Raw genomic sequence first — 26,507 nt, 5'->3', positions numbered from 1 at the left:
TTGTTCAAATTCATATTACGAACAAATTTTAAATCAGTGATATGTACAAAATAAACAGAATGGGAATAGCTAAATAATTGTATACGATGGAACCCTATTTAGAGAGAGAGTATATGAAGCCATTGAAAAACGAAAAAACGGAAAGAGCATTGCTAGGCAGAAGGGGTGGTTCATAAGTAAATCAAACAATACAGGCATACAATGATAGAATCTACCATCACCTTGCATGCATAAAAATACTTCCTGTTTTCCACCACTGCTGCATTCATCGATGCACTCCCGCGCATGGGCCAAAGCACCTAAAAGGCCCTCACCTCTGAAAAAGGAGGAACTTCATTCATATGAACATCCACTTAAAAGGATGAACTGAATTGTAAATATAAACGTGACTTGAGAGTAACAAAATGAGGCATATATGTAAATACAACAAAATTATAAAGAGTGAATATCTTTCACTTTTAAAATGAGGGCAGATCCAACATGTTTAATCACATTTAAACGCAGAATATCATGATATCCCCGAATCCAATCGGCAACCACACAAAGACCATCAGCATTCACCATAGTAAAAGGTGTTAGAGTTTGACCAAAAGGAAACAAAATATTCCAAACGGTTCATAAAAAAGGACTACCAGGATCACTACATATGAACATAAGTCATAACTTATACATAATGCTTAGACAAAGGACAGCTCTTGAATTGCAATTACCACTCCTTATGAGTTACGATACGACTACCAACTATCCTCTACCAGTATGAAGTCCATTGTCAAATGGTAGCTGGGTACTGTTTAGCCTGCTGGCGAACCCTTCTTTTGTACTCTGCTGTGTCCTGCAGTAACAAAAGCTCTTTTTCACTTGACTTCATTGATGATAAACATAGACCAGACAACTTCATCCAAAAATTATAATCTTTCAAGTCTAAAGACACACAAAGAAGATGATATACACACCTGGATGAAAAGGTGATAACCTTCAGTCTGTGCAGGATCTGCAGCATTAGGCTGGTCCAACAAGTCTTGAATGCCAACCAGAATCTGCTTCACTGTAATTGCAGGTCTCCAGTCCTAATATGGGAGAAAATACGACATTAAAACCAGATATACTAATAGAGATCAAATAATCAGCTAAACAAAGAATCAAGAATATCAATACTCACGCAATCTTCATTCAGAATCGATAGGCAAACTGTCCCAGATGGGTAAACATTAGGGTGGAAGAAACCAGGAGGAAACTTGCACTTAGGTGGTTTGCTGGGGTACTCTTCAGAAAAATACATAGTCAATGGATAGTAGCCACCCTCCCAATCAGTCTGTAATAAAAGGAGCTCTGATAAGAAAAGGCAGTACATGACAACAATAGCAAGAATGGCATATCTCAATCTTTATCAATTATTCCTAGACAAGTACAGCAATCTTCATATACACATAAATAACCAATGAGAAGTTCACAGACAGCAAACACGTGGTCGGAAAACTACAAATCACAAGCCAAGGATTTAGTTTTAAAGTGAATAATAAAAAATGCAGGAAAATTGTTAATGGAAGAAGCTTTCGTTGAAGACTGACTCAATAGAAAAGGGAAAAAACCGACCATATAAAAAAAAAAAAAAAAAAAAAAAAAAAAAAAAAAAAAAAAATAATAATAATAATAATAATAATAAAAAGCTGTTTAAACTACAAAGAATTTAAAGATAAAAGAGAATAATTCTAAATTCAAGGCTACAATTTTACTAAATCACAACAAAAAAAATATTGAAAGAGTACATAACGCCTCCTGGAAGGTATTCCTCCAACATAGGAAAGACCAGTCATAGGGATGGTAAAACACCAAATATCCCTTCAGAAACATAAAACCAACAGGTGCAAACCTAAATATTAGGACAGTGAATATAAAATCAACAGGTGCAAACTCTTCTTAATAAGTTATACTTATTCCAACAGGATTAGGAGTTTAGGACAGTGAATATGAAAAAAGGGAGCTAGAGCTTAATTGATGACAGCTTCAATGATCCACAGGTGGCTACAAGATCCAATATCTCTTCAGAAACGGGTTCAATGAGTTTCCGGCAAGGTTCAAAGGACTAACTTGCATGACAGAGTTGGATTCTCTCGAACAAATGAAATACAATAATTCAAAGATACATGCCCTTCAGGTGTCACTAACTCAATATGTTTGTTCTGTCAAGGGATAAGATGTTCAAAGATTTTATATTCAGGAACTATGCTCCTATGACTTCACAGATGCAAGCCAATAAATCCCTTAATAACTGTGTGTATGACAAATATCTGATGAGAGAGTATATATGTACACAAAGAATATTGCACCAGCTCCTGACTTCTTGAACTGTCCACTTTAAGATGTTGCAAAAACCGCCTCACTCTTGCTACTTGCAGGATTACCCTTATTATTTATTCACATATGAAAACCCAAATACTAATGTTTTATTTTAAGGCAATGATAAGTTGATAACTAATATGGAGTAAGAAGCAAGAACAAAGATGAAGCTTATTATTTGCCAGAAACAACCAGACATAGATCGTTTACAAAGGTAGATCATCTCTTTAGGTTCATTTTCCCTCCATCACTTACCATACATTTTCCCTCCGCCAGTGGGTTTCCCGCTGCCAGTCCCAAGCCTGGATAAAGGAGGAGGGTTACGGTAGGCCAGTGACAGCCAGTATAAAACTTCGTCACATCCCATGACATGAGCCAAACAGATATTTTCGTGGGGGCGTTCCCTACTCAGCGACGCGCTGCACTTCCTAGACCCGGGTGTAGTGATAAGTATGCAAGGGTTGCTAGGTCGTCGCCCAGAAGCGACGCGCCACATTGCCCGAGTGTGGTGTCAAATGAGCAAGGGCGTGCCATTGGGGCGTTCCCTACTGAGCGACGCGCTGCACTTCCCAGACCCGGGTGCAGTGATAAGTATGTAAGGGTTGCTAGGTCGTCGCCCAGAAGCGACGCGCCATATTGCCCAATTGTGGTGTCAAATAATCAAGGGCTTGGAGTTGGGATCAGGAGGGAGCGTGGGAGAAAAGAATTTAGTTTGCGGATTGGTTCTTGGAATGTGGGGTCTCTTACGGGAAAATCAGCAGAATTGGTAGAAGTAATGAAAAGACGACGCGTGAACATCATGTGCCTCCAAGAGACAAGATGGACAGGAGAAGGAGCTCGAGGCTTGGTTCTGGGGTATAAGGTATGGTATGTTGGGCAAGAAACGAGCCACAGAACAAGGAATGGTGGAGCTAGGAACGGAGTTGGTGTGGTTCTCGATGAGAGGTTGGCAAAAGAGGTGATCGAGGTCTATCGGAAGAACGATAGGTTGATAAGGCTGAAGTTGCTATGTGGCAAGGAGATTGTGAATGTTATCAGTGCTTATGCTCCCCAAGTGGGTTTAGATGCAGAAGAGAAACGACAATTTTGGGAGGACCTAGACGAGGTGGTGCAGGGTGTCCACCACTCAGAGAAGTTATATATTGGAGGGGATCTAAATGGGCACGTTGGGGCGAGCCGAGATGGCTATGAGAGTGTCCATGGAGGCTTTGGGTATGGGCAGAGGGACGCCGGTGGTGAAGCTATTATGGATTTTGCCCAATCATATGATTTAATTTTGGCTAATACTTGGTTTAAGAAGAGGGATTCACACTTGATAACTTTTCGGAATGGAGCAAATGCAACTCAAATAGACTTCCTGCTCACAAGGAGCATAGATAGACAAAGTTGCATAAACTGTAAGGTTATCCCAGGGGAGAGTGTGGTCACCCAACACCGGCTATTGGTAATGACTATTCGTCTGAAAGAGAAGGCGAAGAAAAAAGTTAGACAAGAAGAACCAAGGATAAGATGGTGGACCCTAAGGGATGCAAAAGCTAAGGTTTTTACAGAAAAGGTAATTGAAGAAGCGGATTGGGATGGAGAGGTGGATCCGGACATGACTTGGTTACGAATGAAGAACTGTTTCCTAAGAGTGGCCAAAGAGGTCTTAGGGGAAGTAAGGGGAAGAACTTCGGTACAGAGAGATACTTCGTGGTGGAATGAAGAGGTGAAAGCAGTAATTAAGCAAAAAAGGGAATGCTATCAAGCCTTAGGAAAATGTAGGAGTGATGAAACCTTTGCAGCGTATAAGGAGGCTAAGAGTAAGGCAAAGGCAGCTGTTCGCCAAGCAAAAGAAAAGGCATATCAGGAGGTTTATGAAAAGCTTGATTCCAAGGAGGGAGAAAGGATCATTTATAAGATGGCAAAGAGAAGACAAGAGGCAAGGAAGGATATTGGCATGGTGAAGTGTGTCAAAGATAAGAACCAAATGGTCCTAGTGCAAGAGGAGGGCATCAAGGACAGGTGGAAGGGGTACTTCGATGAATTATTTAATGGAAGTAATGGAGTTGTGATAGGAGATACCTCTATGAGTGATGAAGAAATCAACATGGAGTATGTGCGAAGGATTAGGAGAGTAGAGGTGGAGATTGCACTGAGGAAGATGAAACCTAAGAAGGCGGTTGGCCCTGATGGGGTACCGATAGAGGTGTGGAGGTGTTTGGGTAAGATTGGTATTGAGTGGTTAACAAACCTTTTCAACAAGATATGGACGGCTACAAGGATCCCACAAGATTGGAGGAAGAGCACCTTGGTCCCGGTTTATAAAAACAAAGGAGACGCTCAAGATTGTTCTAACTATCGAGGAATTAAGATTATGAGCCATACTATGAAGTTGTGGGAAAGGGTGATTGAACAAAGGTTGAGGGCATGCACAAGCATTTCAGATAACCAATTTGGTTTTATGCCTGGGAGATCTACTATGGAGGCAATCCATTTGATAAGACAAATGATGGAGTTTTATAGGGTAAAGAAGAAAGATCTTCATATGGTCTTTATTGATTTAGAGAAGGCATATGACAAGGTGCCAAGAGAGATACTTTGGTGGGCAATGTTGAAGAAAGGTATCCCACGAAGGTATGTAGACCTAGTTAAGGATATGTATCGGGATGTGTCAACAAATGTGAGGACATGCGGAGGGTTGACAAAAGATTTCCCTATTACAATCGGATTGCATCAAGGGTCTGCATTAAGCCCTTTTCTTTTTGCAACGGTTCTAGATGAATTAACTAGACCAATTCAAGATGAGGTTCCATGGTGTATGCTGTTCGCAGATGATACCGTTTTGGTGGATGAGACTAAGGATGAGGTTAATGTCAAGTTGGAGCAATGGAGGCAAAGGTTGGAATCTAGAGGGTTTAAGCTAAGTCGGAGTAAGACTGAATATTTGGTATGTCGTTTTGGCACTCAGAGGGGGACAAGCAATGAAGTGGTGAGTTTGGATGGAAAGGATTTGACCATGAGTGAATGTTTTAAGTACCTAGGGTCGATCATCCAGAAGAATGGTGACATTGATCAAGACGTGACCCACAGGATTAAGTCAGGGTGGCTTAAATGGAGAGCGGCCACGGGAGTGTTATGCGACCGCAGCATTCCCTTAAAGTTGAAGGGAAAATTCTACAGGACTGCCATAAGACCAGTGTTGCTCTATGGTACAGAATGTTGGGCTTCTAAGAAAGAGCATATTAAAAAGATGGAGGTTACGGAAATGCGCATGTTAAGGTGGATGTGTGGAAACACTTTAAGAGATAGAATCAGAAATGAGGTTATTCGCAAGAAAGTAGGTGTGGCGGGCATTGTAGATAAATTAAGGGAAAATCGTCTGCGTTGGTTTGGACATGTAAGACGGAGACCCGAGGGTGCACCGGTGCGAAGAGTGGAAGAGTGGGACCATGGAGGGATTAAACGAGGAAGAGGGAGACCAAAGATGACTTGGTTGGAAGGAGTGAGGAAGGATATGAAGTGCATGGATTTACGTGAGGATGAAATTTTGGATCGTAAGGGATGGAGGAGAAAGATTTATGTTGATGACTACACGGAATAATCAAATTTGGTTCATGTTAGCCGACCCCACTTTTGGGATTAAGGCTTTGATTGATTGATTGATTGATTGACTTACCATACATTATTTCCACCTATTTTTCTCTCCTCCAAAACAACCATCCACTTATCCACTGTCACTTTCTTCGTTTTCTCATATGACGGAAACCAAATCTGCCAGCACCTTATTCTAATTTCAAATCCTCTGTATCCATCTCCTCCTTTAAGAACAGCAGTCCTTTCAAATTTCATCCCCTAATTTCCTCTAATGTCTTCCTCAACATCCTATGATTTGGTATTTAGATCAGCATACGGTGGTCATCAAAGGCATTGCAGGAAATTAAATATACATTTCCAAACCTAAACAAGTTATTTTTTCAAAATTAAGGGTCAGACCTGTTCCACTCGTCTCCCTTTAACCTGAAATTCCACACATAGCTCCACTCAAAGAGCAGCCATCAAGCTTTACAATGAATTGATGAAAGGTTGAGCGAAGTGGGGTGGTAATTGTATCAACGGCGGTGATAAACATATCGGAAAATTGGGCTGCAACCACCCTTAAACTGTGATCTTATGAAATCTAAAATCAAACAAGCCTATTGAAAAACCTCCAGTGATTAGGGGGTGAGATTTATATGGTGACCATCCAAATTTTCGCCACAACAAACTCATCTTTTCCGCAATTAACACCACAAATTCACTCCTTACACAGAAAATCAAACAAATAATATATAAAAATCATGAATTATATCACAAGTTATGATACGCTAATGTAAATATCAATCGCCAAATAAAACAGCAAAAAAAAATCCAAAAAACCATAAAATAAACACAAATCACCCTCGAATTTCACAAAGTATGAAACAAAATAAATTTCACAAAGTATGAAACAAAATAAAAATTGAGGAATCAATTCAACTGATTTTAAACAAAAATTAAAAAAAAAAAATGAAAAGCGGAAAATAATAAAACAGGAAGACGAACGGGATTTACCCCAGCTTTTCCTGGAATGATGCATTGCCAAATTAACAAATTCATGGAACCATCAGGTTGAGTGTCTGGCTTCGCCACAAAACCCTAATTACAAAAAATTAAAATTATTCATCATCACAAAATTAAAAAACAAAAATCAACCCTAAAAAAAAAGAAAATTAAAAAGAAAAAGAAAACAGAAAGAGGACAAACATGGGGGTGATTCTTCCGCCATTGTTTTCGTTCTTCAGCGAGACGACCACGAGCAATGCCGCCAGACATAGTGAATACTGTTAATTTTAATTTTCTCTCTCCTCTCAACGACAAGAATAGGGAAAGAGAGAGGGAGGCACAATCACGAATTTTTTTTTTTTTTTTTTTTTGGTTGTTTAATCTTCTGTTGGAAGTTGGAAGGTCGACCCTATTTAATTAGCTTACCTCTACGTTTTGTACGGTCCAGATTTGTTTTCATTTAATTTTTTTTTTTTTTTAAAAAAAGGGAATTTTAAAAGGTCAATAAGAATCCAAAAGGTTTATCAACTAGGGAGTGTAATTTTTATTTAATTAGAGTATAAGCATATCATTAATAAATGATAAACTTATATTTTATTTCTATTGAATTTGACTTAGGGTCTGTTCACTCAGCTTAATTTCAGTTCAGTTCAGTTCAGCTTCAATCATTTTAGTTCAGTACAGTAAATGTGAACAGACCCTTCTGATTGACTGAACAGAACTAAACTTATTGGAGCTGAACTGAATATTTTATAAGAGAAGGAAATTAAGAACTGAACTGAAAATAATCTGAACAGAACAGGCCTTTAGAGCATCCACAATGGCTAATTACATGTAGTTTTAAGGTGTCATATCATTATTCTTCAAGTTACGTGATTTAAGCTACAACCTTTAGAATGACAATCTACCTCCTTTGTAATAAATAAACTATTAAAAAAAACAAATACATAAAAAAATATTAAACAAACCAATATTGGATGGAGTGAAACTACAGAGCTATATAGTTTGGTCTTACTTAGTTACAACCTATGTAGCTCCACAATGGTTAGCATATACCCATATATTATTTAGAAATTACAAGCAGATTCTTTTATGTAACCATTGAAGATGCTCTTACTGGAGAGTTTAAAAATAAAATTACTCCATAGTTGTTTGTGACTGGATTTTAGAGCGAAAACTGTCACTTTTTTTTAATTTTTCATTATGATATATGGAGTGATAAAATGCGGGCTACCATATCATACTAAATTGCTACTGGTAAATTGAACAATTGACCATTTTTTTTTTTTTTTTTTTACATATGCTTAATAATAAAGGTAAAGATTACAGACGATGGAATAAGTTCGCTATGCTACTTAGAAGAGATTAGCTCCAACCTTTGGCATACATTAACTCGAGTTCAAAAAGACACAAATAGTCCTTAACATTAGATAAACACAGGTAGGAATAAAAGATGATCAAGACTTAACGACACATAAAGTCTTGATTTTTATTACCTATAAAGTCTTGACCTAGTGGCATAGAATAAGGGTATGATGTATGCATATATCCCCTAATGTAATATACTTGTAAGTTGTAACTCATTCACACTTTATCTCCCTATTTTTAAGCATATGTAGTTAATGGGGCTCGAACATGTAACCTCTAAGTCACAAGGTGAATTTCCCACCAATTTCACCAAATATACTAAGCTAAAAGGAATTATTTGATCAGAAATTATTCAGTTAGGGATCGGTATAAGTTCTTCAAGTCAATGTAATTGTCGGTCCATAAATTAAGTATATTCCACTTTATTTAATTTTTTTTAGTGGATAGTAGCTGTAGACTTTTACTTAATTTTTTAGTCAAAAAAGAAAAAAATAAAGACTTTTATTTATTTTATTTTTTTTTTTGTTTTTGGGTACCAGTATTCTTGGACGCTCTTTCGCGTGGAAATTACGCTAATTGGTTGTTTCACGTGATCAAATGGACTTGTTCTTGTTATCTTAATGCCTCTTAATATATTCCTTTTCTTTTTTTTCGACAAAAACAAAACTACTCCGTAACAATATTCTTTGTACCGATTATCTAATATTCCATGCTTTGTAAATTTGCCCATGATATTCGATTGACTGAACTCCTTTCATTTTTATGAATAATTTTGGTTGGAGATTATTTTGAAAGCATGATGGAAATAAAATGTACTCGTACACCCTTTGTCACCATTACTCCGTAATAAAAGGTTTAATGGAGATGCAACATCAACGGATGAATACAAATCTTTATTAGGGTCCATCCTGATTCAAATCGAGACAACCATCATATTCGGCACTCATCATTTGATACAAGTGTTTTGGGTAAAAAATAAGGGGACCTACGGACAGGCTCTTTACCGTGGGCTCAAGACTGATCTCAGCCCTTTATTGAGAATATCGACTTAATTTGTTCCACAAGCTATTGTTAACAAAGATGAGTAACGAGTAACAATTTAACATGAACTAATATATTAAACCTCCAGTTACACGTAAGTTTCATGGACAAATGTGCTGAATATCATGATCATATTCAGTTATTCCGACAGAGAAGTACAAAAATGCAGATACAGGATGCTTTCATCGGTCAATCTTACAGATTAATAGCTAATCATTAAATACGCCTCACCTAAATCAAAATTTGATGCTAATACATTCAATTATCCAACATTTCTTTCATTTTCTTTTGGGTGGGTGGGGGAGTTTAATGTTTTTGACAATTAAGGCAGTGTAACCTTTCATTTCATTTCTGTACTGGTATTACCGATCCTTTTCTCATCAAAATGTCTGATATCTTCCAACATCTGAACCACTACTGACATTATCGAGTTTTCATTGCAAAAAATACATACCCCCTTGGATGTCAGTGTCTCTTGAATTATAGGCTTTGATCTGCAGTTCGATTTTCTTCAGTTCTATTGTTCAGTCCGCAGTTTGCCCCACGAGCTCATCCAACTTCACCTAATAATTAGATTACTTCGTATAAATTACTATGAATATCCTGGTGTGGAATCAACAGTATCATCAGAGCCAACACTGGCCTTTATTTTCTGTATCATCTTTAACACTTGCCACATTGGGGGCCTTTGCTCTGGAGATGTCAAACTGCATAAACTTGCCACCTCAACAAGCATTGCAAGGTGGTTGTCTACAAAGCAGTCATCATCGCCCCTCATTGACTTCACCCAATCAAGCATATCATGGGGTGCAAGATATGGATGGTGAGAGGGGGGTTTTCCTGAAAGAAGCTCAAGCACAAGAACACCAAAAGCATAGACGTCTGTCTTAGGAGTCGCCTTCCTGGCTGAATTCCGGGCCTCAGGACCCCTGTATCTTGCAGAATCAGGATCTTCATCATCAGAAGATGCTGATAGTGAAGCAAGACAGTAATCTGTCAGGCAGGCCTCGAAGTCTGTGCCTAGAAGGACATTAGAGGCCTTGATATTGCCATGGATGAGCTTGGATGCTTGGTGGATGTAAGCAAGGCCTTGAGCTACGTCCTCAGCTATCTTCAAACAAGATGTCCAATGAAGAGGCTTTGCTCGCGTTGATCTTGACCCTGCAGGATTTTAGCAACTATGAGTAACAAAATAGACCAACATATCTGATTTCTGTATCATCAAGACAAAATCAGGCAAAATCCAATACAGTTGAGGGTGAGGCATGTACTTAACAAGTTATCAGCAACATTATTACTAGCACTACACTTCACAAGAGTAGAATGATATATAAAAAATAAGAACAGTAAACAACTTCAGTAAAGGATAAAAATAAGAACAGTAAACAAAATCAGCAAAGGAAATTGATCTATCCATTATTTATCTTATCAATGCCCTCACATGCTTAAATTGCATTTTTCTTATCAATGCCCCCACATGCTTAAATTGCATTTTTCAAAATGCACAAAAATAATTTTATCATGCTTCCTAATAAAAACAGCAGAACAAAATGTCACAAAATATTCAGCATAGTGCCTTCATTTTTATAGATACTTTCGCCAATCATAAAAGTACCAGACAGCAAGCATTACAAGGCCACCAACATATCGAGGATCAATACAGAAGTGAAGAAAAGCAAAAGAGATGGTCCCCAAAAAAACTTCAAAGGGATCACAAGGAGCAACCCATTGGAAACACTTCATGGCTAAGAGAGGAAGCAAGAGATACTATCCACAATTATAACAAGGTCAGAAACATAAGTGACATCAGCATACAACTGGAGAAGAGCAAAACACAAGTCGATTACAGTAATGAGCTTAGGGATTGAGTCAACGATTTAATCATTTGGATCAAGTACCATTCTTCTTATCATGCCAATGAACTGAGTCTTCAATTAATAAAAAGAAGAGGCTTCTGATTTCATATGCTATTTATCCTACTTAAGTACCAGTTTTGATAATGGCATAGTCATCTTTATCGGAAATAGAGGCAATACAATCAGTCCACCCTTTCAATTCCTAAGTTCCTATTTCACGGAAAATAACCTAAGAAAATTAGGCTAGCACCTGAACTCCTAGGCCGCCATCCAATAAGTTGATTGCATGCACGAACATGAAGGTTCAATAGTTCATTAGCCTTGTTGTTTAATCTGGTTGTGCTTGAAGCATGTTAAATAAGCAATTTCTATTAGAATTTGTGTCCCAAATTAACTGAATGAGCAGCTTTATGCCACGTAATTTTTATTATTTTTTTCATTTTTTATAAACTTTTAATTACTATAACTGTGTTAGCATCTATTGGGACAGTAATACCAACGGGCATTACAATTGTAATATACTGATATAGATTTTAGACCACATAGTGTATCTATAGGGGCAGAACTACCAATGAGCACTATAGCTTGATGTTTTATCTCAATCATGATAGTAATCATTCAGTTCTATCCCCTTAATCCTTAAACTAACTTATCAGTCCTCCTTTCTTTTCCATTAAACAATGTCTTCCAATTCCTTCAATGCTTAACATGTTGCTAGCTAGGGCTTAAAATAGGACCACCCAATATTCAGTGATGCAACTGACAAATTTTCGTTGCTACACTGATGTTCAATTGGCTGTTAGCAATAAATTGTTTGTTTGGAACAAAACAACACAAGAGCACAACCAACCCGCCCTTATTTTGTTTTTACACATGATTTTCGTATTGAAATTTCTCACATTTGGGTTATATTCCTTGATCTAATTTTCAGCTTCACTCTGAAAAACTAGCTATTCCAAGATCAACGACAAGACCATCTGCATGGCAGATTGACAAGATGTTAATATATTAGGGGTTCTCTTCATGTAAAAGCATAACCAAGCTAAGGGGAAGGAGAAAGATTAATTAACTAACTCCATTTATGATTTAACTTATTGGAGTAAGACCTTATTTCAAAAATAACTTAATATTTTATTGTAATAGGGGAAGGGACCACACATTTTGTGTGGCCTGTAGTCATACCTTATGCACTTCCTTGATAAGACCAATTATTAATGCTCTTTATGCTAAGTATACCTCATGTTGTTGTTGATACAACACCACAAAAAGCTAGCTTAAAGCCTAAGATTCACTTATGACTTAACCTTAAAAATCAATTTAAGTGCACCATATTTGGAGAGAAACAGAGTCTGTATGTGTTGGACAAAGATTTTGCTGAAAGTGTAGTCAGTTCTAACATAATTAGAGATATATGATAAAAACTTAACAATTTTTGGTCAGTCTAGAATATTGGCTAATAAATGCAACTTTCCACAGCAAAAGTTTTACATAGCTTGAGATATAACCAGCTTTAGACATTATACTAAGAAAACTTGTTCTGCAACCTTTACAGTTAGCTTAGTTTTCACCTACAACAATGCACTTAACAGCCCACCTTCAATATAAAATTTGACTCGAGTAGCTATGTTACCACAAATTTGCATTGTAAAATTTGTGTAACGCGTAACAGTCCAAACACAATCACATATGAGCACAGTAATTGTTATTTTCAACTAAGGTAACTTTTGCCTGAATGCACAATAGACAGTCCGAACAAGACTGATTGTCATCCGAATGGGCCTGACTTCCTCTTAAAAAACAGAGTATGTTTGACATACTCCATTGTCTCCATTTAACTACATAACGATTAATGATAATGATACAAGTGAAATACTAGACTTTTTAAGATAATAAGAAGGGAACTCACTCGAAGGGGAGTATATACACAGTGCAAATTAATTGAGCAACGCAAAACTATTGTCTATTGATAAAAATAAAATTTAGGAATCAAGTTGACAAACAAGTCAGAAAAGAGAAGCGCGATCAACGGCACTAGGCATTGATATTCACGAGTTTGTGATCAGAACGCTAGTAAAACTGTTGTCAGTCACTCTCCGATTTTACCACCTCCCACTATCTGACTTTCTCAACTTTCTAAGTCACGAGACATCCCAATCACCTGTGTTACCTTACAAAATTTTACACTAGTACTTGTAATATGCTTATTACAGATTATTAAATACAAAGAGTATAATAATTATTTTTATTTAAGAAAACTAACATACTTTATCGTCAGGCTCATCACAGCTCTCACAAGACCACACCAAAAGTACGAGTATTAATTTATTTACTAATGACAAAATTATACACATCTTCATCATATAAAAACCATTAAAATTACATCATACATTTGTTTTTTTAGTTTCGGACCACGTTGATCTTTTCTATACATGTATATCAAAATTCAAATCAACAATTCGAGAATCCGACACCCCTCATCCCTCCCTCGTACAAACAAAATTATACAGTACTCCGTACAAAATACTCCGCATTCTATATACTCGGTATATACCGTAACAACAATAATAAACAACAAATCAGACAAACATTACCCTAATTAAATCATTCAAATGCTTAAATTAATTATTAATACTAAAATTAGAGGAATTAAGTTGAAAATCATACCATGAATAAGATTAAAGACACTGCCATTAGGTTGATAATCATAGATAATCAACCTTTCTTCCTTAGCTTGAAAATAAGCACGAACAGGTACTAAATTCGGGTGACGCATACCTCCAACAATTTCCATAACCCTCTCAAACATCTGAGCATCAACCCCACTCATTTTAATCGCATCAAGCCTTTTAACGGTCACGATTAACTGGTTATCCAGCTTGGCTTTGTATGTGGTCCCCATTGTTCCTCTCCCTAACATCTCCGCCGAACCTCTCATCAGCTGTTCTAGGGTGTACAGTTGCGCTTCTCCTATGCAAAACACCAGATTCCCGCTCTTCTCTCTCCTCCCTCCACCACTACCTTGTTCATTCTTCATACATTTATCATCTTCTAATTCATTGCTTTGTGAATCAAATCTAACCCTAATTACTTCCGATTGTTCAGTCATTACTTCGCCGGAAGAAGAAGAATCTCCGGCGTAATCTTTGGTTGTTTTCGGAATCATCGTCGTCTTCTTCTTTGCGGCTAAAAGCATGAAGAACAATGACGAGATAAGGAGTAAACCACCTAATGAAAACCCTAGAATCATGATTGTTTTCTTCCGGTGTGATTTCATTCCTGGAGGAGATAGTAGTGATTCGGAACCAGTTGACGAATTTGAAGGAGACGAAGAAGGTTGGTTCATTGCAGAAGAAGAATCAAAGAAAGGAGAGCGAGAATCGCAGGGCTTATTAACAATGTCGCCACATAAATTAGGGTTCAACGAAAACGAAGAAGGAGAGAACTGAGAAAGAGTAGAAGTGTCCGGAATCTTCCCGGAGAAGTTATTACCAGAGACATTGAAGAAGACCAAGGCGGACTGGTTGAACTTCGGGAGAGTGCCATTGAAGGAGTTGAACTGAAGCTTGAGAGTGGTGAGACGGTCGAGGTGGACGAAGAGAGGAGAGAGAGAGCCGGAGAAGTTGTTGAAGGAGAGGTCGAGAACGCGGAGTTTGTAGAGAGAGAAAACGGAGGGAGGGAGGGAAGAAGAGAAGGAGTTGTGGTCGAGGAGGAGAGAGCGGAGGTTGGAGAGAGAGTGGAGGTCGGAAGGGAGAGGGCCGAAGAGGGAGTTGTTGCGAAGGACGAGGACGCGGAGTTGGTCGAGGGAGGAGAGGGTGTTGCGAGGGAAAGTGCCGCGGAGGGAGTAGTTAGGGAGGGAGAAGCGGACGACGCGAGCTTGTTGGCATTTGACGCCTTGCCAATGGCAGTAGTCGAAGTGTTCGTGGAGTGTGAAGAGGAGTTTGTTGTCGAGGTCGGCTTTCGATTTGAAGGATAACAGGGAGGCTGCGTCGTTTGGGGGGACTGGGACTGGTTGGGTTGTGGTTTGGGAGGAGAGAGAAAGGAGGAGAAAGAGGGTGAGAGTGAGAGGGTGCATTGGAAGGTTAGGACTTAGGAGAGAGAAAGATGAGGTTCAGAATGTTGGGATGCCAATGCCATGGAAGGGGAAGAGATGATAGTACTAGTGTACCAGAGAAGTGTGGGGTACTGGGGTGTCTAGTTTGTGTTAAAATAATGTTATTGCTACTTTCTCTATCCTTATATATTTGCTTCATTCGACTCATTTTTATTATGACTGAACTCCAATATTATAAAAGTGCTCTGTGTGTATTAATACAAATTCAATCAAATTGCATATGATTACATTAATATTAACGAGTATTTTATTAATGATCGTTTGTGGTCAAAGTTTTGTAAATTTGACTCGTTAAAATGTAACGAGGCAAACAAATAGGAGATGTAGTAATACTTCTTTTAATATTTATTAAATGTAACGAGGCAAACAAATAGGAGATGTAGTACTTTCTTGTAAATTTGACTTGTTAAAATGTAACAGTTTGATTGATACATTACATAATATACATCACTCTGTATTAAATCTTGAAAAAGTATAAAAATAAATCTTGAAAACACATTGAGATAAATCTAATTACACAAGAGTAGACAACTAGACGGTGTCCAAGATTTACTAATAGCAACAAAAATTGGGAAGCGGGTAATTTTGAGTTGGAGTGTTGGGAGGAGGTGAGAGTTTGTTGGTTGGAAATAGAAAGAGGAGATTGAGGGGAGCAGCTGGCGGAACACAGTTTTTGGAAGGGTCTGAAATGGTTAGAGGGGTCACATGGGGATGACAATAGAAGACTTTGTTGACACTTAGACAGTTACACTACACTAAACTAGAAACTAGTCTTGTTTTTCAAACATAACACTGTTTTTGCTAGGATTACGCAATTGAAAATGATGCTACCACAGAGCTGATTTGATTTTGAAATTGGTTACTTTCATAGTTTCATGTAGAGTACTAGATTCAAGTTGGGCCAAAAAACACACCACCACTGCATTAGTCCACCGCTACTCAATCTAATGTGCAAACAAACAATACGGACTACGTAGTGTTGGAGACCTTGGAGTATTAAACTCGTATGTTAATACCGACGTGTGTTAAAACTCCTTCCGTCCCTTATTATTTGTACCATAAACAATTTGTATGTGTTTATCTTTCGGTCATGTCTATGATTTGGTCATATCTCTTTCTCATCCGAGTCTGCAATTTTACTAGTACGGAGCATTACTTTTTATTACTTCTCACTCTAAAAATTACGTCGTCAACTCGTGATTATCAGGCTAGTTATATCCTTATGGCTTATGATGACCTAATGAGACACAAGTCTCACCTTTTTTTTTTTTTTTTTTTTCTTTTATTCTTCTACTTTGTGCACTTTCTATGAGTACATGGGCAATATGAAAAGCAAAAGTCAGTAATAAGAGTAAAGTTCACAAAAACAATCAAAGTAGATTAAAGTTACTACTCAACTTTCTAGCTTCTAATCTTTGAAGGTTATGACCACCTCCACTACATAATGACAAGAAATAAAGTATCATTGCCTTATAATTACTTTAGCTCCATTAGAAGTGTTAAGTTGCTAACCCACTAAAAAAAGTGAATGATTGTGAGCTACCTATGTCTTTTTTAAATTTACATGACCTAAAATGAATAAATTGCCATACACTCATACATACTAAATTAAAGTACTCGTATCATTTATTCCTTTACTTTTCCACTGATATCCTTAACTTTCTGTTAAGATGTGATTCTCTTTTACTTTCAATTAAATTTTTTTTTTATCGATATATCAATGGAAGGAGTATTATTATTAGGTCTTTTAAGTTCTGTAAAAAAAAATAATAAAAAAAAAAAGTTTACTAATACTCCTAGAAAGTAAAGTTTAATCTGAGTAAAAAGTTTTACTTCCTTTTTTAAATGCATCACTTTTAAAATCAATTATAAATTTTTTAAGCAATTTTTGGAGATTAAAGAGAAAAAAAAATAAGGACCCATGTGAGAGATAGAGTTATTAACTAAGAAAATTAATATATCTATATTAAAACTTTTGTATAAAAAAATGATGCATCTGAAAGATTGAGGAAGTATAAACTATAATTATATTGATTAACAACCTAAAAAAACGCTTAATTATCCGCAAAAAGACGATGACGTGTCCAATAGTAGATAGCATTATCGAGTGCTGACGATACGAGCAATGTTTGCTGCCTTGCCAATAATATATTTGTTTACAAACATAATCAGCAGCGCAGATAGAGGAAAGACGTTTCGAGCTTAATTCAATGGCAACTGACTTCAAATCAATTCCTGTCATAGGTATATTCCTTCACCACTCTTTCTATTTTAATTTACTCTTTTTTAATCTAGGTTTTTTTTTTTTTTGTCTTATATTCCTGTCATATGAATGAAATTTTTGTAAGGATTATTCTCGATTTAAATTGTACACAAGAAACCATTTCATTTATATGAAATGAATGGCATAATTGAGATGCTATATTATAGTTTCAATGGTGGTGCATAGGTCCATCTTGTGGGTGTACTCCATCCATTTTACAAGGTTTTATTCATCATTCGCGAATTATACATAGAAAAAAAAAAAAAAATTTGCTATGTGATTATGTCTAAGGTAAAGCACACAATATCATGCAACATGATAATTAATGGTTAAAGTTGTGTGATCAAGAAAAAAGAAGACGATAGGAACTTTGTGGAACGGATGAACAGAGTAATTAAAAGAGTAGATTATAAGGGACAAACAACTTTAATCAGTTGTTTAGAAATGGAAATAGATTAAACTAGGAAGCCCTGTTATAATTGATTTTTATGGTAGACTGCTAGTTGCCTATGAGTATAAAGTGGTAGAGATATTATCATATTCAAGTGTCAGTGATCATAATTTGAATTTCAGTGATTTTTTTCCTTTGACACAATGCAGATGTTAGTCCTCTGCTTGCTAAATCTGATGATGCAAACATGGCTGAAGATGCTGGTGTATGCGAAGTTGTCAAACAACTTGATAAAGCTTGCAGAGAGGCTGGCTTTTTCTATTTGGTATTTATTTCATATATACTCCTCGAGTAGTTTTTATATGATTAGCTAAGTTTTGTTGGCTTCCCTTAGACTTCCTAGTTCCCATTTGGCAAAACTTCGTGTCGTGCACATGTGATAGATGATCACACTGTCGAGAAGTCAAAAGACTTGGATGATCCTTATTAATTCCTTTTAATGTCCAGGGAACTGTAATTACTATGTCGAAATGTGTGATTGCAGATAAGATGAGTTAATGTTATCAACATGAACCTAATGATCCTCATTAAGGAACAATTATGTCCTTATTAATTCCGTATGATTATAGCATGAACTTAATGTAAAGTACAACTATGTATAGTATTGTCCTCATCAAAAATTTCGATCAGGCATTAGGTCTAAACTCCATGTATTTGCTGAAATGAATTTTTCGCTTTTAGACATGCACCAAAATTAGGAATCACCGTCTTCTGTGTTACCAATCTTTTTGTATAAGCACTATGTTAGTAAAATTTTACCACAAACAATCTTATGTTATAGTATTGAATGGTTCTGGTTTTTTTTGCTGATTAGAAAGGCCATGGCATCCCGGGGTCCCTTTTAAAAGAAGTCCGAGAAGTCACCCATAAGTTTTTTGACCTTCCTCTGGAAGAAAAACTCAAGATCAAGTTATCTGCTGCAACGGGTTACAGGTTATAATTTTCATATTATGTATACTTACTCTTTTCAGCTTTGTAAAGAGCTTCACTCAATGTACTAGTATCTTTACTTTGAATCTTAAAATGCAGAGGCTATCAAGAAGTTGGAGACAATATAACCAAGGGTGTGCCTGATGTGCATGAAGCTATCGATGTAAGTCAAAGTTCTATAATCCTTCGTTGATGAAGTGCTTAACAGAATGTGTTTCGTTTTGACTATACCTCAATGCATGGGCTCATTCTATTTTTTGTTGTTGTGATTTTCTATGTACTGTGAAGTGAAAATAGTCATATTGGAGGACTCATTTTTCATAATTTTCTTTTTGTTCTAGTTATACAGAGAATTGAAGCACGGAATGTACGGAGACATGGGGAAACCAATGATAGGACCAAACTTATGGTATGTGCAAACACCATGGTTTTTATTTAAAATTTGTCTTCTATGACAAATGCATAGATAGTACTTATATAAGTTTAATCTCGACATTGGTTTACTCCATGTTTCTTTTGATTTCGGAATCAAACGGGTTGTGTGTTGTGTGGAAGTGACCGAACGTGCATGTAGCTTGAGTATTCTAGTACAGAGTAGTATATTAAGATCATACATTTACAACAATCTTGAGGATCCACATCAGCTCAGATTGAACTTTTAAGCTTTGTGCACTTACTCAAGGTATTGTAAGACAATGGATTTACTCCCCTTAATGCAGGCCATCCAAGCCTCAGAACTTTAAAGCAGTGATGGAGCATTATACAGACCTATGCACAGGCATGTTTTCTACGAAGTATTTCATATCTCTCCTCTCTAGACCAAAACTGTGTATTTGCTTGTATTCGATCTAACCACGGTTTCTTTCTATTGGCATAAAAACAGAACTTTCTAGGAAGATTATCCAAGGCATTTCCCTAGCCTTAGGTGGATCAGTCAATGAGTTGGAAGGTCGTATAGCAGGCGATCCATTTTGGGTTATGCGTTTGATTGGTTATCCTGTGATCTCGAGGGAAAATGGGCATAACGAACTTGGAAATGACATTGGATGGTAAATTATTAGGATAACATCACTTTGGATTCTTGCATTTCTTTTCACCCATTATTTGCTGTCTAATGTCTTTGTTTTGTTATTGTGTTCAATTTTTATACAAAACCTCAGTGGAGCTCACACAGATTATGGTAAGTACACTCTTTGCAAAGGTTAGAGACTTATGGCTTTTATGTGATGGTATTGATCTCAGCATGATTTTCAACAGGTCTTCTGACGCTTGTCAATCAAGATGATAGCATAACAGCACTACAGGTACATTTAGTGTACAAGGGACCAGCCTTTCAAACCTTTAGACTTAACATAATTTCATGATTCCCAGCTCATATTTTAAGCTCTTGTTTGTGTGTTACTTATGCTCGTTCCACCTCAAATGTGTTGAAGGTTCGGAATCATTCAGGAGAATGGATTTGGGCTCCTCCGATTCCTGGGACATTTGTCTGCAACATTGGCGATATGTTGAAGGTATATTGCCCTCTCTTTGTTATTTGTGGTCATGGAATCTCAAATCTATTATATCGAATTTGAATATGTAGCCTTGTGCAGATTCTTACCAATGGAATATACGAGTCCACCTTACATCAGGTCATCAACAAGTCTCCCAAATATCGTGTTTGTGTTGCCTACTTCTATGAGGTTAGACTCTCTTTATATCTCCTATATGCCATTCTCTATCTTGTTGAGTGAAAGCTAAATGAACATATGAAGTTGTGCCCGTATTCGCAGACAAATTATGATGCAACAATTGAGCCTTTGGACATTTGTGTACAGAAGACCGGGGGGATCAAAAAACTTGGGCAAGCTGTTTACGGGGAACATTTAATTGGTAAAGTCACAACTAATTTTCGATACTAAAAAAAAATTTGTACAAAATAAAAATTAGAGTTTTATGGTCATATTGTACCTAAAGAACAAATTGTGCCATCCCATTTAATAAATGACCAAAAAGAGGTACTTGTAACAAATAGCCCGAGTTCCTGATATTCATTTACAAGTATCTTATGTTATAATGTTATTCATTTCTTTGAATGTTAGGTTGTAATATAATATGGGCTTTGCCTAAGTAATCCACGCTTGTTTTGTGTTTAAAAAAAGAAAAAAAAAAGTATATTACGTTATTGAGCTGGATGATTGGATTAATGATTCTCTTCACAAATTGTTACTGTACTAGTGATCTAACTCTAAATACCGATGCTCAAAGTTTTGACCAAATTAAATTTGATCAAGAAATTAATGACCAAACTCATTTAGAGGAAGCATCAACATCGTCATCTCAACCTAGGAGAAGTAAGAGGACAAGGAAAGAAAAATCTTTTGGCCCGAACTTTCATGTGTACTTGGTTGAAGGATCAAGGGATTCTATTTTGACACAATTTCCATACATTTTTAATGTGGAAGATGATCTTTTGACCTATGACGAGGCAATGAGGTCTCGTGATGCTCCATTTTGAAAGGAAGCTATTAATGATGAGATAGAATCCATCGTGGGAAACAATCACTACCACAAAAAGTGGAATAAGCAACACACAATACGCAACTGTCAAGTTACATAGGCGATTTCTAGAGTTAACAGAGCGCCTATGTAAGATAAGCATTTTATATGATAAAACCTATAGAGCGCCTGCCTAAATTAACCGCTCTATTTGACATTTCCAAATTTTACATATGCATATAGATCGCCTCTATTAGTTAACCGTTCTATAAGTATTATAATTTTAAAAAAATAAAAATAAAAAAAAGATCGGATAACACAATTAAGTGAACCTAGACCATTTGTGTTTGATATATCCGCCTAACCCCTAAAACATAAAAAGTTGCCCACTTATTTTGGTTTACATTATGCATAGAGATCGCCTCTATTAGTTGTTCTATCTCCATTTCTCTCTCTCTTTAAATCATATTCTGGTTCTCTTTCTATCTCCTCCTACCTCTCTTCTCCTCTTTCTCTCTCCTCAACACCTCACCGTCTAAAAAGCTTCTCACGCCCTCCTCCCCGCAAGCTTCCCACGCCCTCCACCTCACAAGCTTCTCACGCCCAGCACCGAGGAACCTTCTCACGCCCCACCAGAGTCGGAATCCAGCCATCACCGAGCCATGAAATGTCGAGCGTGCAACAACTAGCCACCGCGGAAGCCTACTGCCGTCGCAAGCAAAAACATACATTAAATAGGTCAAGGTTTTAAAATTTTAGATTTGATTTTATTGTAGGTTAGAAGATAGATCTAGTTTTTCTTGTTTTTGTATTTGATTCAAATTTCTAATTATAATTAATTTGTTGATGCAATTGTAAGTTTAAGTTATGTTTTTTGCGATAATTATATAATTGCGAATTTTCGAAATTTTGGACCATTTTTTGTTTATAATTTTTGTTGTTTTTGTTATTACTTAGATCTGATTTTATATTTATATTTTTGGTATTATTATATGTGTTAATTTTTCGGTGGTGTGGTGGTTTTCGTGGGGGCTGTAAATCGTGGAGGTGGGTCGCAGTGGAGCTGGTAGGTCGTTGTGCGGGGAGTTGGGGTGGATTTGGGTCATGAAGGTGGATCGCAGTGGAGGCTGGTGGGTCTTGGTGGATGGAAGATCGTGGGTGGGGGAGTGGGTTTGGTAGTTTTGCACATTGAAAATTACTAAGTACTTGTATTAATTAGTTGTATTTGTTAAAAAAAATTCTCATTGAATGTACTAGTAGTATTAGTTTAATACGTACGAATTACGAAGTACAGATTACGAATAGTATTATTATTATTATTATTAAATAATAATAATAATAATTTTTTTAAAAAAAATAGTCAGGAAAAGAGATCGCCTATCTAGGATAGGCGTTCTCTTTTTATGTACCTATAGAGCGCATATTCTAAGATGACAGCTCTTTTTTCCTTCTTTTTTATTTACTTTATGCCTAGAATACGAAGCGCCTATCTTAGACAGGCGCTCTATATTATGATATAGAACCCCTCCAAGAGGCGCCATATAGACTTTATAAAGCACCCACCAGAAGAGCACCTTGGAGGCGATCTATAATGCTTGTTTTAGGCAATGTTACATGGGTGTTAGCTAACTTACCACCAAAATGTAAACCAAGATGGTGCAAGTGGATCTTCAAAAAGAAATTGAGGATTGATGGAATGGTTGAAAATTTCAAAGCCCAGTTAGTGGCACATGGTTTTACACAAAATCCTGGTATCGATTATTTCAATACATATGCACCTGTTGCTAGAATCTCAACTATAAGGTTGTTGATAGCACTTATGGCTGTCCACAAGCTTGTGATCCATCAAATGGATGTCAAGACAGCGTTCTTGAATGGAGATCTAAAGGAAGAAGTTTACAAGTGACAACCGAAAGGGTTTGTTGTGGAAGGTCAAGAAGGAAAAGTTTGCAAGCTGATTAAATTTTTGTATGGGCTAAAACAAGCACCTAAGCAATGGCATTAAAATTTTGATGAGGTTGTGTTATCTAATGGTTTCAAATTGAACAATTCAGACAAGTGTATTTATAGCAAATTTGATGACAACGGTCAAGGTGTCATAATTTGTCTATATGTAGATGACATGTTGATCTTTGGAACGGATTTGTCACAAGTTGAAATGACAAAGTCTTTTCTTAGTCAAAGTTTTCAATGAAAGGCATGGGAGAAGCAGATGTCATCTTGGGCATAAGGATAAAAGGGGAAAAATAAAAGTTGATCTTGTCACAATTTCATTACATTGAGAAAGTGCTCAAGAAATTCAATGTGAGTGAAGACTCTACTTCTCTTTATTCAACACCTATGGATCCTAGCATAAATTTGATACCCGATGAAGGTAATGCAGTTTCACAACTTGAATGAATATGCTAAAGTAATAGGTTGTTTGATGTATGCCATGACAAGTACTACACCGGATATCGCTTATGCAGTTGGTCAACTAAGTAGGTACACTAGAAAGCCTAGTAAGCTACATTGACAAGTGGTTCGACACTTGTCGAAGTACTTGAAGAAAACCAAGGAGTTTGGTTTATCTTATAGTGGATATCCTTCAGTTGAAGAAGGGTATTCGGATGCAAGTTAGATCTCTAACAAAGATCATTCCTCCACAAGTGGAGGGGTTTTCCTATATGGGGGAGGTGTCATTTCGTGGGCTTCTAAGAAGCAAACTTGCATTGCGGACTCCACAATGACATCGGAATTCATTGCTTTGCATTCAGCTGGTAAAGAAGACGAATGGTTGAAGGATCTCATGTTTGAGATTCCTTTGTTGCCAAAACCGATATCACCAATAGTGATACATTGTGATAACAATGCATCCTTGGCAAGGGCTTATAGCCAAGTTTATAATGGTAAGTCAAGGCACATTGGAGTACGGCATAGTTACATCCAAGGGCTTATCAAGGATAGTGTGATCACTATTGACTATGTTCGAACAAATCTTATCCTCGCCGATTGTTTTACAAAGGCATTGGAAAGAGATGTTAACAATAGGATGGCAATCGGTTTAGGATTGAAGCCCTAAATAATTACAAATGAGGGAGTCTTACCTTAACGCCCAATAAGACGTTGGGTCTTAAGTTCATTAATATTAACTTTCTCATTTGCTAATTGAGAACTTGTTTAATCATCCAAGGTAAAGTTCCTGATTTTCTGTGATGTAAAAGAGGTTGTTTAACTTAATATAATTCTTGATATTGTGCTTTGTCACAGGAGCATGTTTTGGAACTCTGCCTATATAAGTACGAGGTTTAGCCACTTCAAGAAGCCATTAGGAGCGTAGCTTTGATGTACTTATGAATAGATATGGACACATGGCTTAAGTGTCAAGTAAATATGTATTTAATTAAGTAATTAATCTTGTGTGTGTAATATCTTCAAGTTTTCAATATGTGTTGCTTTTGGTTCAAACGTTTTACGATACCAAATGGATACGGATTCTTGAATTGTATGTTGCACTTTCATGGTCTTTATACACTTTCATTTATGCATAAGATTGTTTTGTGATGATGTTGTTATTTGCAATGAGTCTAGTTTAATACTCTAAAAGGGGAAGGATGTATAATTTAGAGTATTTGAGACTAATTTCATGGTGTTTAATTATTTGCTTAGGAAATGGTGCTGCAATTAACTAAACAAGTAATAAGAGAAAACCAAGGAGTAGTAAACTCCATTAACGCAGCCTGATCGAGCTATGGCAGCCCGATCGAATGCGAGAGTGAGGGTAAAACTCACTGAATTGCCACCCGATCAGGCCACCACCGCTCGATCGGGCGCGTATGCGAGGTTGAGAAAATCTGCTTCGTCGCTCGATTGGGCAGCTGCCGCTCGATCGGGCCCGAGATCTGATATTTTCGCAGAAGTTCTCTCGCCCGATCAGGCGGCCATTAACCCGATCGGGGTCGGGTGTTTCTGGTTTCAACACTGCTTGATTTTGACAGTTAAGTTGATGGATTTTGCTCTATAATTGTATACTATATATATATATATAATGGAAGTTAAGAGAATGAAATATAGAACAGTAACTTCTCCATTTTCATTCTCTTGTTTTACAAAAGTACTTTAATTATTATCATCACAAATCAAAAAGCTTAATTACATTGTTTTGTAATCATCCTACTTGTGATTGCAATTGGCCTTCGTTGTATCTCCTGAGTAAATTTCCGTGATACATGGTTGTAGTATAGGGTCGGAATTATACTTTTGGGAAAGTGATCCTAACCGTTCACGCCTCGAAGAATTTATCCGTTAATTTTGTTTGCTTTCTTTGTGACCTTGTTTAAACACAAAATCCCCAACATTTATTACTCGCACAATACAGAGAAATAAGTATGTAAATAAAAAAACCGAGGGAGTAAATCAGAGGATTTCACAGTTCTAATGACATACATAATGCAGATATTAGTGCTTCGGTTGCAAAAGCCGATGATGCAAACATGGCTCAAGATGCTGGTGTTTGCGAAGTTGTAAAACAGTTTGGATAAAACTTGTAGAAAGCGTGGGCTTTTCAACGTGGTACATATATACTCCATTATAAAGATGCACTAGTCTTGCAAGAGATTCATTTCATTTTGTTGTTGACTTATTAAATAACCCCTTGATCGTGTCTAATTAGACCTTAGCACAACTATTCACATACTATTTCTTGCGAACTTAAATTATTTTTGCTATTTTTTTTTTACTGTAATTAAATTATTATTGTTAAGTTTCAAAAAAAATAAATTATTATTGTTAAACTAAAATTATTACTGAAATTACATTATATATATTGATTCACTATTATATTTGTTGTTTAAAGTTAAAAAATTCATGAAACTTAACTTATTGCTGAAATATACGTAGTATTTATTTTATTAAATTAAAATTATTTTAACTGGATATTATTTTTTAAGCTACTATTTAAAGAACAGGGCCTTAGACTACTTTAAACGAAGTATTTTATACTACTGAATGGTTCGATTTTGTTGATTAGAGAGGTCATGGCATCTCAAACTATCATTTAAAGGAAGTAAGAGATGTCGTATGCGAGTTCTTCAATCTGCCTCTTGAAGACAAACTGAAAATCAAGAT

The 26,507-nt window shown here is 36.6% G+C and overlaps 4 protein-coding genes across 4 annotated transcripts; 2 read left to right on the top strand and 2 right to left on the bottom strand.

Moving 5' to 3' along the window:
- Window positions 1-464: 464 nt before the first annotated feature.
- On the bottom strand, window positions 465-7,270 carry LOC145561914 (SUMO-conjugating enzyme SCE1-like). Its single transcript, XM_081622043.1, has 5 exons — window positions 7,102-7,270; window positions 6,910-6,993; window positions 1,160-1,312; window positions 954-1,067; window positions 465-832 (listed from the first exon to the last, which is right to left on the bottom strand). Exons 1-5 carry the CDS (start codon window positions 7,168-7,170, stop codon window positions 770-772), a joined length of 483 nt encoding a protein of 160 aa, XP_081478169.1. The 5' UTR covers window positions 7,171-7,270; the 3' UTR covers window positions 465-769.
- Window positions 7,271-9,372: 2,102 nt separating this feature from the next.
- Window positions 9,373-15,237, bottom strand: LOC145561913 (putative inactive receptor kinase At5g67200). The gene is made up of 2 exons (XM_081622042.1): window positions 13,830-15,237; window positions 9,373-10,470 (listed from the first exon to the last, which is right to left on the bottom strand). The coding sequence occupies exons 1-2, from the start codon at window positions 15,235-15,237 to the stop codon at window positions 9,902-9,904; spliced, it is 1,977 nt and encodes a 658-aa protein (XP_081478168.1). The 3' UTR covers window positions 9,373-9,901.
- Window positions 15,238-17,383: 2,146 nt separating this feature from the next.
- On the top strand, window positions 17,384-20,934 carry LOC145563076 (homoarginine-6-hydroxylase 2-ODD-C23.1-like). The gene is made up of 12 exons (XM_081623484.1): window positions 17,384-17,520; window positions 18,140-18,255; window positions 18,805-18,923; window positions 19,020-19,083; window positions 19,262-19,329; window positions 19,640-19,698; window positions 19,804-19,969; window positions 20,081-20,100; window positions 20,178-20,224; window positions 20,354-20,434; window positions 20,516-20,605; window positions 20,696-20,934. The coding sequence occupies exons 1-12, from the start codon at window positions 17,487-17,489 to the stop codon at window positions 20,822-20,824; spliced, it is 993 nt and encodes a 330-aa protein (XP_081479610.1). The 5' UTR covers window positions 17,384-17,486; the 3' UTR covers window positions 20,825-20,934.
- A 2,058-nt stretch (window positions 20,935-22,992) lies between these two features.
- On the top strand, window positions 22,993-23,307 carry LOC145562938 (putative mitochondrial protein AtMg00820). Its single transcript, XM_081623354.1, has one exon. The coding sequence runs from the start codon at window positions 22,993-22,995 to the stop codon at window positions 23,305-23,307; it is 315 nt and encodes a 104-aa protein (XP_081479480.1).
- Window positions 23,308-26,507: the final 3,200 nt, after the last annotated feature.

The sequence above is a fragment of the Chenopodium album genome, chromosome 10 (assembly GCF_948465745.1).
Source record: "Chenopodium album chromosome 10, dcCheAlbu1.1, whole genome shotgun sequence".
In the NCBI taxonomy this organism is placed as follows: domain Eukaryota; kingdom Viridiplantae; phylum Streptophyta; class Magnoliopsida; order Caryophyllales; family Amaranthaceae; genus Chenopodium; species Chenopodium album.
Note: the sequence above shows the minus strand (reverse complement) of the source record. Positions and strands in the feature narration are given on the sequence as shown.